Here is an 18,885-nt window from a genome sequence, read left to right as displayed (position 1 = left end):
GCCAACGTCTCGTCTGACTAATATCTGGCCATAAATGAGGAGGTGACTTCGGTGTCTCTTCCGTGGGTGTCGGCTTGGCTTGGCAGAGCAGGCCAAACACACAGGATGCAATTTGTAACCCATAAAACCCCTTGCACAATTTCCATTAATGTGTAATGCCTGGGGATTGCAACCCTCCGCAGGATTGCAAAGCTTCCCCTGCCTTCTGCTGTGTGTTGGATCAGCTGGATGAAAAGAAAGGTAACTTCTTCTGGGCTGCATCTCTATGTGGGGGTGTTTCAGCTTCTGTTAAAGAGACAAGAGCTGCGTGCTGGGAGACAGGAGGAGTGGAGTAGTAATTCCACAGGCATTTGTCCAAATCCCCCTGGGCTGAGTCCATATAGAATCATATAGAAGTGTAGAGTTGGAAGGGGCACAAGGGACATCTAGTCCAGCCCCCTGCAATGCACAGCCTGCGTGGGCTCAAACCACCAACCATTGCGCCACAGCAGGCGTGGGCCAATGTCCAAGTGCCACGCCTTACCTGTTGCACCAGTGGTATTGCAAGCTTAATCACAAGGACATTGCTGTAGAAACCCGTTGCAACTACTAATCAGGTCAGTTTAGATATTTCCCTTACTGGTTCAGTAATCAGAATGAGCATTCACACATCCAGAGAGGCCATCTAGGGCAGAGGAAATCCGGCTTCTAGAATATTATTTTGCAGAGCAAGGCCTTTTGCTGGGACATTTGCTTCCAAAATCCCCTGCCCCTTTCCAGCACCCTCTATCTTAAACCTTGTTGGCCTTTGAGCATCTGTTAACAGCTGCAAAGCTGAGGTGCTGGAGGAGACTCTTGAGAGTCCCATGGACTGCAAGAAGATCAAACCTCTCCATTCTGAAGGAAATCAGCCCTGAGTGCTCACTGGAAGGACAGATCCTGAGGCTGAGACTCCAATACTTTGGCCACCTCATGAGAAGAGAAGACTCCCTGGAAAAGACCTTGATGTTGGGAAAGATGGAGGGCACAAGGAGAAGGGGATGACAGAGGACGAGATGGTTGGACAGTGTTCTCGAAGCTATCGGTTTGACCAAATTGCGGGAGGCAGTGGAAGACAGGAGTGCCTGGCGTTCTCTGGTCTATGGGGTCACGAAGAGTCAAACACAACTAAACAACAACAGTGAGACCCCATCTTCATGTCGATACATATAGACAGACACACAAGCAAACGAAGTTTATGCAAAAGTCTGCCGTGGAGCCTGCACATACCCCGAGTTCTTTTAAGTATGAGCAACGTCCCTGAAGCGCCCAGACTGTATTCTTGAAGAGGCCTGGGCAGCTTAAGGCAGAAGGCAGAAGGAGGTCCAGATAATAACGCGATTACTATCGGGACCGGCAGGGGGCGCTCCAGTCACACAGGCTGGAGATGCCAATCCACAGGTGGCGTTGCGTCGTGCAAGGCGACAGAGGATGGAAAGCCAGCCCGGATTCAAATCGTTTCTTCAGAGAATGCTTGTGACTCCTCGTCCTGCACCACGCCCCGCTCTTGAGAGGCAGCGAGAGACCCTATGCTCCAGAGTCAAGCAGTCTGACTTTGGAGTGGTGTAAAACAATGGATCCCGTTAGGAAACAGACCTGTTGATCCTTTTTCGTTCCAGAGAGGCAGCGCTTTTTGCGCTACCAAATTCGGTGAGAACTTATTCTGCCTGGTTCCTGGCTTAAGGGTGCAGTATATGCTTAACTCGTTATACGAGTTGGAGTGGGCCGGCAGTCACCAGCCTATGGCATGACCGCAGGAGTGAGACGGGGAGGCATTTTTCTCCTATAATTTTGGGGTATCTTTTATTATTCCGGATTGGAAGGAGAAGACCCCCGCTTTCTTTATCTTTCTGGCTGGAAACGGCGTTTAATTATCCCAAGACAATAAAATATAAAATAAAATTAGTGGTGTGACTCATCCGCCCCCCCCTTCCACAACGCCCATCAACGAAGCTTGAGTGAGACAGAGCTCATCGCAGACCTACTTTTAACACCATCGGTGCAATAACACCACCTGCCTTCGAGCATGTGCAGAGTGCAGAGCGTCCCAGAGAAGCCTCAGACTTCCTTTTCAGTCGGTGAGCTTTTGCTCATTGGACTTGAAGAACTGAGTTTTAAGAAGAGGAGGAGGAGAGAGACCCGCGACGCAGAGAGAGAATCACAAGGGTTTATACCCTGTAGCAAACCTAAACTGAATCAATGGGGTTTAATTCTGATATGGCTGGCTTCCCCCTCGCTGCTGCCTGTTGTCTGGGTCCAGCCAGGTGTCCTTTCCAGCCAGCCTAAACAAAGAGGTCTAGAATAAACAAGCAGCAACAAAGCAATTCAGCCAAGGAAGCGAGAAACTCAAACTTGGGGGCGCGGGGCAACGCTGGGGGTGGCAGGCGACCCTGGGGTTTCATGGCTCTCCGCACGTTCGTTAAGGCTTGGAAGAATCCCATAATATTATTCAAGCCCTCCCCTCTCCACCCAACCCCCCGCAGTCCCTTCCAGGCTCCTGAGAAAGCAGAGATAGGAAAAGGAAGAGAATATGTCCATTTCCAAGGGGCTGGATCAGGAAATCCTCCTCCTCCTCCTCCTCTCTCTCTCTCTCTCTCTCCCTCCCTCCCTCCTTCTTTACTATCACCTGGGAGGGGGAGGGAGGGAGGGGAGGGGGACACGATGGGACCCCTGCAGCTTTTAAACATCCAACAAGCAAGCAAGCAAGCAAGCAAGCAAGCAAGCAAGCAAGCAAGCAAGCGACTCATCCATTCCTGACCAAGCTGAGAGCCAGCAGGAGGGGAGGAGAAGGGATGGGAAATCTGCCGGTGGGATCCTCTCTGCAGAAAAGAGATTCCTCTTCCCGAATGCCCCTCGGGATTGGCAGCATGGACCACGCCCGGTTGCCTCCCTAGAGGATTTCCGCAGGCCGTCGCGCAAAACGGTGCCAAGATCTAAATGCGCGTACTTTGGCGGAAAGGTGTCATTCTGCATCCACAGATGTTTTCCCCGCCCCAACCGACCCATATTTACGTTTTTTCCCGGAAGAGGTGCCCCACTTAACTACCCTTTTCCACATACCCCAAATTTCACACACAACACCCCTAGAACGCGTCTTTAGGAAGCAAGGAAAGGCTTGTCTTGAATCTGAAGGGAAAGAGAAATAGCAGTTTGGGGTTTGGGAGTCAGGCGGAGCGGAGGCTACGATCCCCCGAAGGTGCTGCGGAAATGAATGGGACTGACTTGCCAAGGAAAGGACGCGGAAGTTCAGCGAAAAAGGCGCTGCGCGGAAACTGCGCGTAAGCAGCTTCTCTGAATAAACATCGCCTGGAGAAGTTGGCGGGGTCGTTCTTTCAAAACCAGCTGCAAAATTATTTGAAGGCGCCTTGAAGGCTGGTGCGCATCAAGTCCACAGAGGAAGAAAGACTGTGTGGACAAGGAGGTGCAGGGACGCCCTGTAGGGTTCAAGCGCCAATCCAGTACCCAACAGCTGTGCTTGCGTTTGGTCTTGCATTTAATTTGAGACCCAATCTGAAGCATGTTTGCCCCGTTGATCTAAAACAGTAAAACACAAGCTTCAGTCTGGGCCACTGAAATCAAATGCGCTCGACTCTCTGCCTTTATTTCTTAAGCATCTGGCATCTGAAACGCATCTGAAGTCAGTCCTTCCGCACTCAATGAGACTGACTCCCCAGTAAGCGCGCACAGAATTGCAAGCTAACTTGTTAAGCCCTTCTGAAATTAATGGGACTGGCTCTCAAGAAAACGCGTTTGGCCTCAGCCAGTCCCCTTGTTCTCCTGAGGTTATACATAACTGGTTTTGTAAAATAGGGACGGTTTTCTGCCATGCAAAGAGAGACAAATTATGCCACCAGTATAAAACCCCGATCTAGAACCACAACCCAAGTCGTCGTCGTCGTCGTCGCCCCACTAAAGGCATCCTCCGCCCAAATTCATTTATTTGTAACTTTATTATTCAAGAAAGTGGAACTTTCCTCAGACCAAGATCTCTTAAGGATAGGAGCGGGGATATATATATATAAAAGTCGCGATCCTAAACACAGATTGAAAATCAAATGGCGTTGGTTGGAAATAAATAGGCCCTAGGTCGGGGTAGCGAGGCAGCTTAAATTCGTTGCCTAACTGAGCAGTCCTAACCATATATATTTAGAAATAAGTCCTATTGAATTCTCACTTCTAAATGGGGATTTAGCTCCGTGGACACTGCTTCTGAGTAGATAGGGTTGCGCTGTTAGCTGGACTTCGGAGGGAAAGATGCGCAGTTCCCGCCCCCGCCCCGACTTCTGCCTTAGGCACCCATTCAGCCTGCCATCCCATAAACCGCAGCAGGGGACTTGGTGGAGCAGTCAAGGAACTGCATAAAACCTCTGGCAAAACTCGGTGATGTAAAACACAAACGCTCCTTTCTTCTCCTGGATGGCATCCAAAAATCACCTCACTTGGGAGGGTGGGGGCGATTTTTTTTTACTCTTTATCACACGGAGAAATCCCTACCTACGTCCTCAGCCCGATTCTCGGGCTGCTCGTTTCGCAATCGCCGCGATTTGTCCTAAGCGGAGCGACGAAGCCAGAAATAGGAGCCTCGAATGAAACAAAACATTTATCAAGGATGGAATGCAGGAGACATTTCAGTTGCAAGCCTAGCCCTCCCTTATTTAAGGGGATAAATCCCACTGAACTCGGAGGGAACCTGACTAGCAACCTTCCTATGCATTTACTCAGAAGTAAATCCCTCCGCATTCCGTGGGGCTTTCTCCCTGGTTAAATTTCCCTAGGGTTGCAGCCTTAATTCCGATTACAGTAAAGATGCATCGAGTTGGGCTGGTCTCCCGCACAAGTTTACTCGGGAGTAAGGGAATGGGATTTGTCATCGCACCACCTGAGTCCACACAGCGGCCCCAATCCAGAGACGAATTAACCTTTGATGCGGCAATTGACCGGACTTTCTTTCGAGTAAACAGGAACAAAATCGGGCTGCAACTTTAGCTGAATCGGGGCCGCCGGCTAATTGTGCAGTGTTGCAGGTGGCTGAAAAAGAAACCCACAATTTATTACAATTCTTGAATGATGAGCATATACACGGGGAACTTTAGATATTAAAACAAGTATACTGAGATGGTGAGAGCTTGATTTAATTATGTTAATATCAAGTCGATCATCTTGCCCTGAAAATACCAGCAAGGAACTTTGAACCTTATTAGACCCGGGGAATGGGACGAATCATCCAGAGCAGTTTGCAGCCGAGCTACCGTAACGATTCGTCTGGCGGGGGCCGCGAAAAGGCCCGCAAAAGGCGTTCGAACGCAAGCCAAAGCGAGCGAAACGCTTCGATCCCGAAAGCTCTCTCGAATTTTGAATGAAAGCAAGAGGCGCCTTTTCAGACGGACGAAGCCTGGAGCAGGCGAACAAATGGCGCAATAACGGCCTCCTCCTCCGTAAAAAAAACACTGGAGGTTTTGAAGAAGAGAAATCAGAGATTGCAGCCGGCTCCCCAACGGGGATGCAGTGCGGGGGGGGGGGGGAAATCCATGGCTGGTACTGACAGCGTGTGACACTTGGGTGTTTATACAGTGTGACAAATGTGTGAGTTATGGGGTGCGGGTTCTGTGTTTCTCTTTCCTGCCCCTCTATCAGTTTACCCAGCTGCCACTTAAAAAAAAAAAAAGTTTGATTAACTAAATCACGACTGGGGGCGGGGGGGGGAGGAACCGCGATTCGTTGTCACGTCAGCATAGACCTGCCACGACTTCAAGACCACTCATTCATCCCAAAAGGTGCAGAAAGTGAAGCGGGGTGGGGTTTGCAATCCGGGAGGCAAAAGGTTTTGGGGTTTTTTGACACATCCTCAGAGTGAAGTTTTGTCACCAGCTCAAGGAAGGCCAAGTGTGGAGACTCCATGCACCAAGACACAACTCACACGCAGACAAGTAGGGTAGGACCAGCTTAAATCCACGACTTAATTTCTTAGATTCCAAGGGAAGGTACCCAAACACGTGTTGAAGCCTGTCATTCAAACCTACAAGACTCTGGAGATGCCGTGTCCTTAATTAAGGAGCCCCCTTCAATTCGCCCACGTCTAATCTTTGTTCCCAACACTAAGCGGGTCGAGGGACACTTACTTGCAAAGCAAGTCACACGAAGGTGTTAATGAAATTTATTTAGGGACAATCAGTTTGAGAGCGGGGAGTCCAGGGCTGGAGTCGATTAAAGTCAAACAGTTATTTGCCCGAACCTTGTACCTTTCACGTTATAGTTCCTTCAGTAGTTTGCTAAAATGTCTAAAATAGAGCTGCTTTTTTGCATATCCTATTCGTGATTCATCTTTAAAGCATTTTGCCCTGCGCGCACGCATATTTCTTTGCCCTCTTGTTCGCAACTGTCCGACCCTCTTCTCCTAAGAACAGCCCTGCAAACCTCTCCCGGTTTTGGTTTGTTGAAGAGTCCTGTGTAACTCGAAGGCTGGCTCTCTCGTGCTCCCACAAAAATAAACCCTCTCCTTGTCCCAGTATCCGTTTTGTAAGTTTTGCATCCCAAACCTGAATAAGTTTAACTGAATGTCAATGCCATAAGTTCAAGTGGCAATTATTTCGTAGCAAATGTGTTTAAAATCCAGACGCTTTGAATGCGAAATTTTCTCATACCCAGTACAGAGGAAGAAGGGTTCACTACCTCAAAAGATTGCCTGGACAAGCCAGCAATATATATGAATGACCTGACTATGTTTATAAGCAACAATCGCTGTCTTTCCAAGCTGTCACAGGAAAAGCCGATTCATAAAAGGGAGCTTTGGAGAACTCGTCAAAGGCTTGTCAAATGGCAGAGAAAGGAATCTCTCCGGGAAAGTTTGGTCAGGCAGCTGGCTGGAGGGAGCGCGGGAGCGGGGCGGGGCTGCCAGGGGGGTCCGGGGAGTCTTTGGGCCCCCTGCTCCTTCCCTCCTTAATCCGGATTCCGGCCTGGTGTGTGGAGAATCGGTCGAGGATGTTCGCCAGCTCCTCCTTTGCCACTCGAGGGCACAGAGGAGTGACCCCAGGACCGTCGAAGGGCGTGAAAGGAAACTTACACATAGGAAGTCCAGGCAGCAGCGAGTAGGTCGCACACGCAGAAAAAGGGGTCGGTTAGAGAACGAAGGCCTTTACTGAGAAGCGTGTGATAGGAGTCTGTAAGGAGCACCGCGGGAGGGTGGGGAGTTCAGCCCGCGATGAGTGAAAGGGTTACGTGGAATAGTTGCGCATTTGTGCATCCTCACAAGCTAAGGGGGGAAAAGGGGCCTGCAAATTTGCATCAAGAACACTGTATCTAAAGAAAATTAAAATGCATCAAGATCTAATATTGCGATCTGCAGATGTGAATGTCGGTGCGTGCCTTTGCATATTTGTGCATGCGGGTGTACGAGATGACATTGCATATACCTCGTTCGACGCACTGGTTATAATGGGACGGCTCCCAGCACCGGGTTTATATCTCTGCGGCCGAAATCAGTGGAACTCAATACCGCAGAAGCACGATCCAATAACACATTTATTCGGAGCACATATGAATATTCCTATCAGCAGAAAACTCCGCTTGCCTAAGGTTTGTTTTGCTTGTGTAATGTACATATGTTATAGTTTTACTTCTTTGTGTCACTTGAATGACGATCCGTTGTCGACTTCTGGAAAGAGTGACATGCTCTCGGCTGTATTGGTTCATTAACTGGGAGCGGAATAGGGGAAACAGAGGCACGACAAATAAAACGTATTAAGACCAAGGTTGGGGTTTTTTTTGGGGGGGGGGGTTGCAGTTTCATGGGATCCTTAGTCAGGCCTAACAAAAAAGGGATTTTTTTATTTTAAAAAACCTACAGTGGGAGGCATGCGAGTGAAGCCCTCAAAACAATGATTTAACTTTCCAAAACTCCTCAGGAAAAACGAAGCACTTTGTGCCCTCCCCATTTTGTTGTTCTTCAGCAAAGATGACGAAGAGTTTTGTGAAACCCGAAAGCTGGCTCCCTAATTTTAAGTTGGCCTCTGTCCTGACAAAAGTACCCGGTCGCTGTTGCTTGTTTGGCTGCAAACTGTACTGTCTGCAGAAATAATATTTGTGTGCGTGTGTTAGGATTTGTGTGTTTATGTGTGCAGGGCCGGTTGATGAGCGCACAGAAAATGTGTTGGTGTGTGTTTTTTTCATTCCGGAGCGAGGAGAGTGCAACTTGATCCGCATACCTACTCCTGTGTGCGAGGGAAGCATTGGCCTCGGGCCGCGCGGAGGAGCTATATACGCGCGAGGGAGGAGAGGGCAGGGCGACGTGCGCGTGTGTGGCCAGTCCCGTTCTCCAAGAACTATCATTCTCCAAGTTGCTGTTCCTGCCGCCGCCGCCGCGGCTTCTGCTGAAGCTACGAGCCCAACCCGCCCCTTCGGAGCTCGAAGGCGTCTTCTCATTGGCTACGCCACCGGGGCGGGGCGGGGCCTCCCAGTCTCGAAAGAAAAAGGGAGGGGGAAGGGAAAGAGGGGAGGAAAGAGGAGGGGAGGAAAGGAGCCCTGCGAGTGCGTAAAAAAGTCCTCGCCTTGGTGACGGATGCTCAAAAGTTCAGGAGTTTTTCCAAATGCTTCTCCGAGCAGCGCGCGGCTGAAAAGAGACTGTAGGAGAAACGGAGGCAGGAGGCCGCGCTGAACAACCGCAGACCGCTTGGGGAAGGTGGTTTTTTGGGGTCTTTTTTCTTACTTGAGTCCGAGAGAGAGAGAGAGAGAAAATATCCGGTCTCTCGCGCCGCTCCAACCAACGCACGCTGCTTTTTCTTTTTGGTTTCCTTCGCCTGCCTCGGTCTTTATTCCTTTTTTAAAGGAAGAAATCTCAACCTGTTGTCCACCCCCGGGGAAGAAGAAGTTGGAAGGAAAGGCGCTCGGGAAATAAGCGACGAGGGGGTTTTGTGCGCTCTGCTTTACGCAAAGGAGCGCGCGCGATTCCAGTTTCGCCCTTGATGGAAGTAACTGGCTTTTCCTCTCGGCGGCGGCCGCTTCCGTGGAAGCTCGGCGCCTTGTTTTAAGAAGAACAAGAAGGAGTAGTAGCAGCAGCAGCAGCAGGAAGAAAAGGAGACTTATTTCCCCTCCCTACGACCATCATCAACCCACCCCCCTCTCCTTTCCATTTATTTAATTTTTTGGCCCGCTTGAGCGGGGGAGGGGAAAGCAGCAAACTTTAACGGGACCCCGAAGTTTTCGTCCGCTTGCTCGCTTGCTTGCTCCCTTTTCGGGGGAGGAAGCGGGGCGGAAAGGAAAGATCCTGGTCTCCTCTTCTGGTTTATACTTTTTTGGCTCTGGAGCTGCGGAGGGGTGGAGGGGGGAAAGCAAAGGCGGAGGCGGCGGCGGAGGAGGAGGCGGCGGAGGAGGAGGCGGAGGAGGCCAGTCTGCTGCTGTTGCTGAAGCTGCTGCCGCTTGGTCCGGCTGGCTGGCTGGCAGGGAGGCCATGCAGGCGCGCTACTCGGTCTCCAGCCCCAACTCGCTGGGAGTGGTGCCATACCTGGGCGGCGAGCAGAGCTACTACCGCGCGGCGGCCGGAGGGGGCTACGCGGCCATGCCGGCCCCGATGAGCATGTACTCTCCGCACCCGGCGGCCCACGAGCAGTACCCGGGCGCCGGCGGAGGAGGAGGAGGCGGCGGTGGCGGCGGCATGGGCAGGCCGTACGGCCCTTACCCGCCTCCGCCGCAGCCCAAGGACTTGGTGAAGCCTCCGTACAGCTACATCGCTCTCATCACCATGGCTATCCAGAACGCGCCGGATAAGAAGATCACGCTGAACGGCATCTACCAGTTCATCATGGAGCGCTTCCCCTTCTACCGGGACAACAAGCAAGGCTGGCAGAACTCCATCCGCCACAACCTGTCGCTCAACGAGTGCTTCGTCAAGGTGCCCCGGGACGACAAGAAGCCCGGCAAGGGGAGCTACTGGACCCTGGACCCGGACTCGTACAACATGTTCGAGAACGGCTCGTTCCTGCGCCGACGGAGGCGCTTCAAGAAGAAAGACGCCGTCAAGGACAAGGAGGAGAAGGAGCGCCTCCATAGCAAGGAGCAGACGCAGCAGCAGCAGACGGCGACTCGACAGCAACACCAAGACGGAGGTGGGCAGCAGCAGCAGCAGCAGCAGGCGCCTCCGGTGAGGCTGCAGGACATCAAGACGGAGAACGGCTCGACGTCGCCCCCTCGAGCGCTGTCCCCGCTGGGAGGCGCGCCCGTGGCCAAGATCGAGAGCCCCGGGAGCTCCAGCGCCAGCAGCCTCTCCAGCGGAGCGGGGAGCCCGCACGGCGGCGGCGGCAGAGCGCTGGGCTTGGACCCCCCGACGGCCGCCGCCGAAGCGCCTCCCAGCCAGCACCCGCACGCCCACCACCCGCACCACCACTCTCACCCGCACGCCCACCAACATCACCACCACCACCCGCATCTCCACCACCCGCCGCCGCCCCATCACCACCCCGGAGGGCCCCCCGGGGGGGCGGGCGCCGGCGGCTTCAGCGTGGACAACATCATCATGACCTCCCTGCGCGCTTCCCCGGGGCAGGGCGCCGGGGAGCTCTTGGCTTTGCCCCCCACGGCCGGCACCGCAGCCCCGCCGTCGTCGTCGTCGTCCAGCCCCTCGAGCGCCTCGACGTCGCGGACCTCGGCGCTGCCGCCGCCTTCGCTGGCGCTCAGCAGCTGCTATTCGCCGGCTGCGGCTGCGCAGAGCGCGCTCTACAGCGCCCCCTGCAGCCAGGGCGTCAACACGACGGGCAGCAGTGCCATCACGCAAGCCGGCGGCGGCGGCGGCGGCGCCAATAGTTATCACTGCAACTTGCAGGCCATGAGCCTCTACGCGGCCGCTGCTGCGGCGGCTGCCGCTGCTGCCGGCGGAGAAAGAGGCGGCGGAGGCCACCTGAGCGGCAGCCCGGTGGAGCAGGACCCCCTTCCCGAGTACAGCCTGGCGGCCAGCAGCAGCAGCAGCGCCTCTTCCCTCAGCCTGAGCCCTCAGGAGGGGCACCCGCAAGGCGGCGGCGGCGGTGGCGGCCGCCTGGCTTCGTGGTACCTCAACCAGGCCACGGCGGTGGGCGAGCTCGCCCATTTGGCGCCCGCCTCAGCCGCGGCGGCGGCTGCTGCTGCTGCCGCTGCAGCTGCCGCCGCCGCCGCCTCGTCGTCCCCGTCGCCGTCGCCGTCGGGCTACCCGGTGCAGCAGCAGAACTTCCACGCCGTGAGGGAGATGTTCGAGTCGTCGCAGCGCCTGGGCCTGAGCAACTCGCCCGTCAACGGCAACGCGGCGGCGGCCGCCAGCAGCTGCCAAATGGCCTTCCCCGGCAGCCAGCCGCTCTACCGGCCCTCGGGCGCCTTCGTCTACGACTGCAGCAAGTTCTGACCGAGGAGAGCGGCGAGGGGAGAAGCGGGCCCTCAGCCGCCGCCACCGCCGCCGCGCTCTGAGGGGACGCTGGAGAAGCCGTGTTTCCACTATAAACACAAACACACAAACACGACGCTCGGCGCCCCCGAAGCCCGCCCGAAACCTCCACAGACTCTGACCCAAAGACAGCCTTTTTATTAACTAAGGACATGGTTTGTTAAAGGACAGTGTTACTCCAAATAACACGTAAGTTTGTGCTTTTCTTCCTTGCCTTAAAAACAACCCTCCCCACACCCAGAAAGAGAGGGTGCCTGCTTCCCTCGCCTCCCTCTCCGAGAGGCTCTGCCGGCCGCCTTGTGTGGCTCCCACCCCGCGCGCCCTTTTGCGCCAGCCTTATTGGCTGCTGGTCCGGCGCTTGGTTGGGCGCCGGCGACTGAGCGCGCGGGAAATGCCAGCCAACCAGCGGCGAGAGTCTCGCGGGGATAAGTCCAGCGGCTCCATTGAATTCCACGGGGTGGTGTGGATCGCAGCCCTCAATGAAGGCGCAACCCGGGTTCGCTCAAGCCCATGCGAGTTTCGCCCCTGGTTTGCAAGCGACGCCGCCTTAGAAAGGCCCTTCCTTTCCTTTCCTCTCCCCTGCAAGGACTCCTTTATACGCAAGGATTTGTTTCGAAAATGTAAATGGATGCATAGTAATTTATTTTTAAATCTGTAGTTGGACCAAACACCAGAAAGTGTTCTTTTTACCCCACCCCCCAATGCTTTCAGAAAGGTTGACTTTAAAATAACGTTAAACATTGATTTTTGTTTTGTTTTATTTTCATTTATATATATAAATGGGAAGCTGTATTAATCTTATTTTATCGTTTATCATTTTTTCCTTTTTTTGTTGGAGATACCCTGAAGTTACTGCCTTGCTTGTTTATTAATAAATTACCATTCAGTTGGACTGAGACCATATACGTCTGGATATATTAACCCCACTTTTTAAAGGAAAAAATTAAAAATCCTACAGCTGAAATGTTGATGGTAGAATTACTTTCTTCCAACGTGGGCTAAGTGAAAAATACATTTTAAAAAATGTTTCTTGGGTAACTCACTCCCATACACCGGTTAAACCAAAAACAACCGAATTTAAGCTTCTGGTTAGTCCTAAACTTGTAAATAAATATCATTTATGTCCATCGATTTTTAAAAATCTGTGTTGGGTGTGTGGACTTGGATGCGGCTGGAATCGACTTAAAAACAAATGTTGATTCCACTGGCTGTTGCTGAAGCTGCTGCTGCTGTTATTTATAAGTTCTGACTATTATGGTTATTAATCTTAGCGAATAGGTGGGAAATGTAAGCCACCAAGCCATCACTGTTGCGAGGCAGCAAATGCAGAGGGTTTGAGCGATTTGACAAATATTGCAAGTTAGAAATATATCCGCGGAAGGTCCGTGGCCGTAATGTGTCCCATATCAAGAGGAAGGCGTTAAAGAAGTCGCAGGAAGTCCTGATCTTCATTTGCAAATTAATGCGTGCTGTTATGAAAAAAATGTGACATTTATGCATGTGCAGGTTTCTGAATTTTCTAAATATAGGCAGCTATATTTTTAATAGAATAGTAATAAGATCCTTAAAACCCTTTCTTCCAATGTGAACTAATGGGGGGGGGGAGCTGCTCAGTTCCCTCCCCCCCCGAACATGTTTCTTGGGCAACTCGTTCCACAAACCATGGCGTCCTGGATTTGTTCCCCCTTCCCCTCATTATTCTAGATAGGTCGCTAGTTCTTAAATATTTTTTGCTGCTTTCCCAGGGAGCGATTCTATATACACAAAGAACTGAGAAGGAAAACTAGTCTCCCTCATTGTTACCTAGAGTTGGAGTCATTTTCCCTCTCTCTCTTACGCACACAAACACACTTTAAGCAGAAGAAACCCCCTTTGCGGATGGCTGCAAATAGCAACGGGTGATGTTTTGGTCAAATGTAGAAACTCGCCTTCAGGTCATCTCTCAATGAGGTTTGCAAGGAATGGAGGAAACACCTTTGCCCACTTCGTGGGTAATACCCCAACAAAATGCAATTTAGCCTTTTATCTGCGAGGGATCGGCCGCGCTGTCAGAGGCGAGGCGAGGCTGCTTTTCTGGGGAGCCTCCGGTGAGCATTTTTCAAGGGAATGCAGCTCCTATCAGGCGCTCTTATCGGAGGCAACACTTGGCAGTAATTGCTCCCGGGTTGTTGAAGGCCGCAAACAGTAAATAAATCCGGGCTAATTTAATTAAAACCTGAGTAGGCGCCTTCTCATCTTAGTCGTGCTTCCAGAGTAGCAAGCAAGAGCTCAGAAACTTGGGGACGGATTTTCCTCGCTTTTTGGTGCATTTCCCTATCGGAATTAATCTCACGCACTCTTGTGATCTTGTGTGTTTGTGAATTGTGCATTTGCTTCCTTTTTCAAAGCGCTTCGAATTGTGAGACGTAGACCCGGATTGAGGGTGACGCTGTGCGGATTTATCCTATGTGGCTTGTTTGAAAGTAGGAGTCCTACTGAGCGCAATGGCATTTACTCTCAGGAAAGCGTTTGCAACCTCGGAATTGCACCCTGGGAACGATTCTCCCCTCCTTTATTTGCGAAGAGCACTTTCGAAATGCGGCAAAATACTTTAATTATTAGTAGGCCAGCTGCTAGTCTTATATAGCTTGGACTTGAATTTAAACCACAGTCGATCTGCAATTCAGTTAACCTAAAGTTATTACATATGTGAGGACTCCGGAGTAAAGCAGTTAAAATTAGCAGGCCTACCTAGAATATGAAATCGGCCTAACCTCAAAATACTTGATTTTAACCGTGTTAGGGATGGGGTTGTGACTCTTTTAAAGGCACCTACTTGCTACACTCCATTGAACTCAATGGTCCTGAGTGAGCCTGCTGAAGTTTGCTTTGGCGCACAGCTTGCGATGTGGCCTTAACTGATCTGGCCTTAGCACGACTATCGATTCCCGATTCAAAGAGAGCTCCAGGAAAGTAGCAGGATCGCTTTCGATTTGATCTTTTTTATTTCGGAATAGATTCGTATAGATGAGCCTTGGTACGTTTTGTGCTTAACACATCCAGTTCTATCTAGGAGTATCTAGCAAACCAAAGCATGTGGCTAGTTGAAGTTGGCTCTCCGAAAGCGAAACGAACCATGGAAACGTTTTGAAAGCCCCATTCAATCCAGTGGGAGAGAACCGGCCTGGCTTTGTGCTTCACTCTCCCACTGAAATCAAACTGCAGCGCTCATGGGCATTTATAATTTTGGCTGACTCGCGCGCGCTCTTTGTGTTTTGTACATATAAGGAGCCAGGGAGAAAGAAAGGGAATAATCGGAGGTGGGCATCCTCGTGAAGGCGTCCCTTCAGTTTATTAGCTGTGTCTTTTCAGAGCTGGGGTGGGGAAACCGGGTTGAGGACCCTCAGAGGTGGTCCCACCACGTTCAACTGAGGCGTCGGTGTGCAAGCCATCAATGGGAGACACTCTTGGTTTCAGTGAGCTCATAAACGGGGAATTTACGAACTGTGCTTATGGCGGGCTTATTCCTTAGGTCCTTTCTTTCTTTCTTTCCAACCACCCACCCCCCTCTCCCCACCCCAATGTCCTTTGTGAGAGAAGACAGAGTGGCGGGGAGGAGAGTCTTTCTTCGGATGATGTTTGTTTGCTGATCGCCTCGATTTCCACTGGCGAAAGCTACTTCCTGCCTTCCCAGTAGTCCGCAGCCAGATGGGATCAGAGGACCCCATTTGCAGGAGCAGAGGCCACGACAAAATACATAGATTTGGGGGCAAACGACGTAGGAAGAAGAACTGGGTTTCAGTGCGTGCCACAAAGCCAGCCAGCCGATTAAGACACCCACCCAACCACCCCCTTTTTAAGGCGGAGAGTCGACATCCTACGACCACCTACTCCGAAGCGAATCTCCCTAAAATCGGTGAGACTTACTCTCACGTAAAAAGTGTGGCCAAGACTAAGTCTTTTAGTCCCTTCCCCCTTTTATTTCTTAAGAAACACGCAGACCCCTTTCCAGGGAAATGAGAGCGAGGCATCTTTGATCCCAACTAGGCATAGCTGTCAACTTTTCCCTTTTCTTGCGAGGAATCCTATTCGGAATAAGGGAATTTCCCTTAAAAAAAGGGAAAAGTTGGCAGCTATGCAACTAGGCATGGAATCAGCATGGCCCATAACATTTACTTGGGGTAGTGAAGTCCCCTTTAAACACAGTATAGTCTACTCACAGGTAAAAATGTATAAAGTGGGGCGGAGGAAGCTGCGTTGCTGTAATATCTGAACAAAGTTTCCAGGAATGAGAAGCAAAGAGCCTTTTGAACCCTTGCGACTAAGACTTAAACCCCTGGGGCTTGTAGGCGTCACTCTTCGCTTGCTTTAGAGCTGGCTAGTTCGCCCTCAGATAACTTTTTCTTTTCTTTTTTTTAAAAAAAGGACTCTAGATGGAAGTCTGTCCCCGTTGATGTGAACAGAAGTTGTTCCCCTTAAGGACCAGCCTTCTAAAGCTATATCCACCAGACTGGGAAATCGTGGTCTCTTTTTTCGTCATTTCTATGTGCATTAGGGTGATAGTATCCAGCAGCTACAGCTCCCATGGAGTTGACAGGAGATGACATGAGGTCAGGATCCGGCTTGCAGTCTGACCCAACCAGCGCGCAGGGAAGCCTTTCTTTAGACAAAAGAGGCCACTCAGTTGTGCTCTTGTTTCACCACTCGCCTGCTCCCAAGCTGTTCGTTACTCGCTGTTTACTCCTCGGTTGCCACCTTTTGTTTTGTTTTGAAGGCACACGTGGGAGGAGGAGGAGAAGGAGGAGGGAAACCCGCCAGCTACAGGTGGATCGGCAGGTGAGCCCTGTCACTCCCCCGGCACTCCCTCCCCGACCCCCAGCCAGGGAACAGCGGAGACATCGACGCTTTCGGAAAGGGAGACGAGGAGGGGTTTCTAGAAACCCGCCTCGCGTGTTGGACGCCCAGGCTCTCCTAAGAAGGAGGCCTTGGAAGAGATAGACATAAGCGAGAAAAGGATGGAGACAGCAGGAAGGTCAGGGAATCGTTCGCCTTCATAATCTCAGGCCAAGCAACTGAGCCTGGCGCGCAGGTGAGCCTGGCTCAGGCTGGAGCCCCTCTCTTGCTCCAGAGGAGTACCACCGAGGGACTTGGGCTTGCTGATGGCTGCCCATGAATAGAGCCTTTGTGCTGGCGCCTCCTTGACGCACTCCAGGCCTCCCTACCTCCACTCCTCACCCTGCTGGCCTGCACGTGGTCCCGGGAGAATGAAACGCGGCCGGCCGCCCCCCGAATTTTTACGCACCAAATGGCGGCGAGGGGGAGCTCGGAGGCCCGTAGCTAGACAGTGAATCACGGTAAATTGGGACCGGCTCCAGCAGGCTGTGGGGGAGCGAAGGGAGCTGCCGCTACTCCAGCTTCTAGGCCTCTCCCACTGCCTGGCCTGATGGGGCTGGAAGATACCTAACTGTTATCTTGGTAGCATTTACTACTCCTCGCCCTCTAGCATACAGCGTGGGGGGTGGGGAGAGAGACAGAGATCAAGCGATCCGCAGCCCTCTGAACACCCGAAGGCCTGCATCTCAACCGGCTGTGAATCAGGCCTTAGATGCTGTCGTCCCGCGCTGCAAAATGGAGTGGGTTGTGTATCGAAGAGAAAAGCGTGCGAGGTCCATCGCATAATTCAGGATGCTGGTCAAAGGCTGCGAGGCACGCAAAGCAGGTTTGCTTGGATGCGAGCGCCTTTGACGCCCCTGGGGCTTGGTTCCAAGTAGATGCGTGACAACAACTTTCGTGGTAGAAGAGAAATCATTGTGCTGATCTTCCTGGCCTGGGATGTTATGTCTATCTAGAATCTAGAGATAAAGGTAGATAATTTTAAACTGAGTGTAAACAGTTCATGTAACTTTTTGTAGAGGCTTATTTTATGTCAAAGGAAACTGGTCAGAGAAGGGATGTGCGTGGGTACAGCGTGGGAGTTGCCCCAGTTTCACTGCACCCCATTCACCATTCACGTAAGCCAAAGGTTCCTGACACGAATGTAATTTAGCGCCTAAAAAAAAAAAACAAAAAACCAAGGCAAATCCTACAGATTAACTAGATTGCGTATAGAGCTGCGCAAACGGCAACGTCAGTTCAGACGACACTGGGTATGGAAAGTTTGAACGTCTAACTTCTGAACCGCGGGCTACGATCCATCCTCCTGCTTATGCAAAAGCTTCAGCTGTACAGAAATTGGTGGCGCAGGATGCTTGCATAATCTCCCCTCTCTTTGAATTAATGGGCGGTGGGGGTGTTCCCCTCTGAAGAAAAGAAATCGATCATGTTCAGGTTTTATTCATGTCGACAATGTTTGGAGTTATTCCGTATGAGGAATCCGAATCTGATTTAGGGTACAGTCCTAATGCACGTTTACCTGGGAGTAAGCTCTACTGAACTCAGTGGAACATATTTCCGGGTAAACATACCTAGATTTGAGATGTACATCCGATTTTAAATTTGTTGAATTCAGATTGAAATTAGATCTTTTATTTATGCTGACTTTGGCCGTCTTAAATCCAGGCGCTTCTTCTCCATTGTGATTTGCAACGAAGGAAACTCTGCAACTGTAAATGTTTTAGTCCTTTGTGATCTGTCTGCTAAGTCCAAATGTTGACTGAATAGAAAACTTGTGCCTCTGCCAAATGAAGGCTGCAATCCTAAACCCGTTTACTTAAAAGCAAGCCCCACCGAAGTCAGCTGAACTCTATGACATACTAAGTTGTCTAGGTCCTAAAATAGGTAAAGCTTTTGTAAAATTAGTTTTGTTCACAAAAGTCTAAGGAGCTCAGGAGTTTGCTCGGAATGCTGTTTACTTACAGATACTTTGAAATACTGTATATGTTTTATTAATACAAAAAGACGTTCCTGGCTTTTCTATCCAGGGAAAAAAATATTTTTAGATTTCCTCATGAGAAGCCTGATAACATCTCCCCCCTTCAGTGCTTGAATTCACAGGCTTCCTATGTTGAAAGAGCGCTGGGGCTTTCCATCGGGTTCCTTCCTTTGGTCAAGTTAACTCTCACCAAAAAGCGCCTCTTCCCCTCCTCTCCCGAGCCTGTGGGATTTAATATAATCTTTTATCAGGCGCTGCAAGAGAAATATCGATACTGCCAGCGATGCATCCTTATACGGGGTCACATTTAGCTGAAATTTGGCTCGATTAGAATTATTACATGGCAAATTGTCAAAATAACATTTATCACGTGGACACGAACCGCAATAGATACAGTTTAGTTACCTGGTTAGCTAGCATTCATTGCACAGCTGTGGACCACACAGAGAGTGCATCTGCTCTGTGCATCCATAATATTATATAAAATATTTAAAGTATTTTGATAGTCTCCTAGCCCCCTTTAACTCGGCAGTAATGTTATATCCGGCCCATTTGTCTCAACTTGTGAAATAGGTACCAAAGCTCTCTTGTTTCTCCCTGAAACACTGATCAGTGCCAG

At 51.1% G+C, this 18,885-nt stretch overlaps 1 protein-coding gene across 1 annotated transcript; it reads left to right on the top strand.

The window, feature by feature from the left end:
• The first annotated feature begins 9,360 nt into the window (after positions 1-9,360).
• On the top strand, positions 9,361-12,380 carry FOXC1 (forkhead box C1). The gene has a single exon (XM_081205348.1). The coding sequence runs from the start codon at positions 9,461-9,463 to the stop codon at positions 11,375-11,377; it is 1,917 nt and encodes a 638-aa protein (XP_081061474.1). The 5' UTR covers positions 9,361-9,460; the 3' UTR covers positions 11,378-12,380.
• Positions 12,381-18,885: the final 6,505 nt, after the last annotated feature.

The sequence above is a fragment of the Podarcis bocagei genome (genome assembly GCF_964188305.1).
Source record: "Podarcis bocagei genome assembly, chromosome: 8".
Lineage (NCBI taxonomy): Eukaryota > Metazoa > Chordata > Lepidosauria > Squamata > Lacertidae > Podarcis > Podarcis bocagei.
This window is presented reverse-complemented; position numbering and strand designations above follow the sequence as displayed.

Bases quoted from the DNA above. Each gene is read 5' to 3' on its own strand.
- FOXC1 (XM_081205348.1), top strand. From the start codon at position 9,461: ATGCAGGCGCGCTACTCGGTCTCCAGCCCCAACTCGCTGGGAGTGGTG.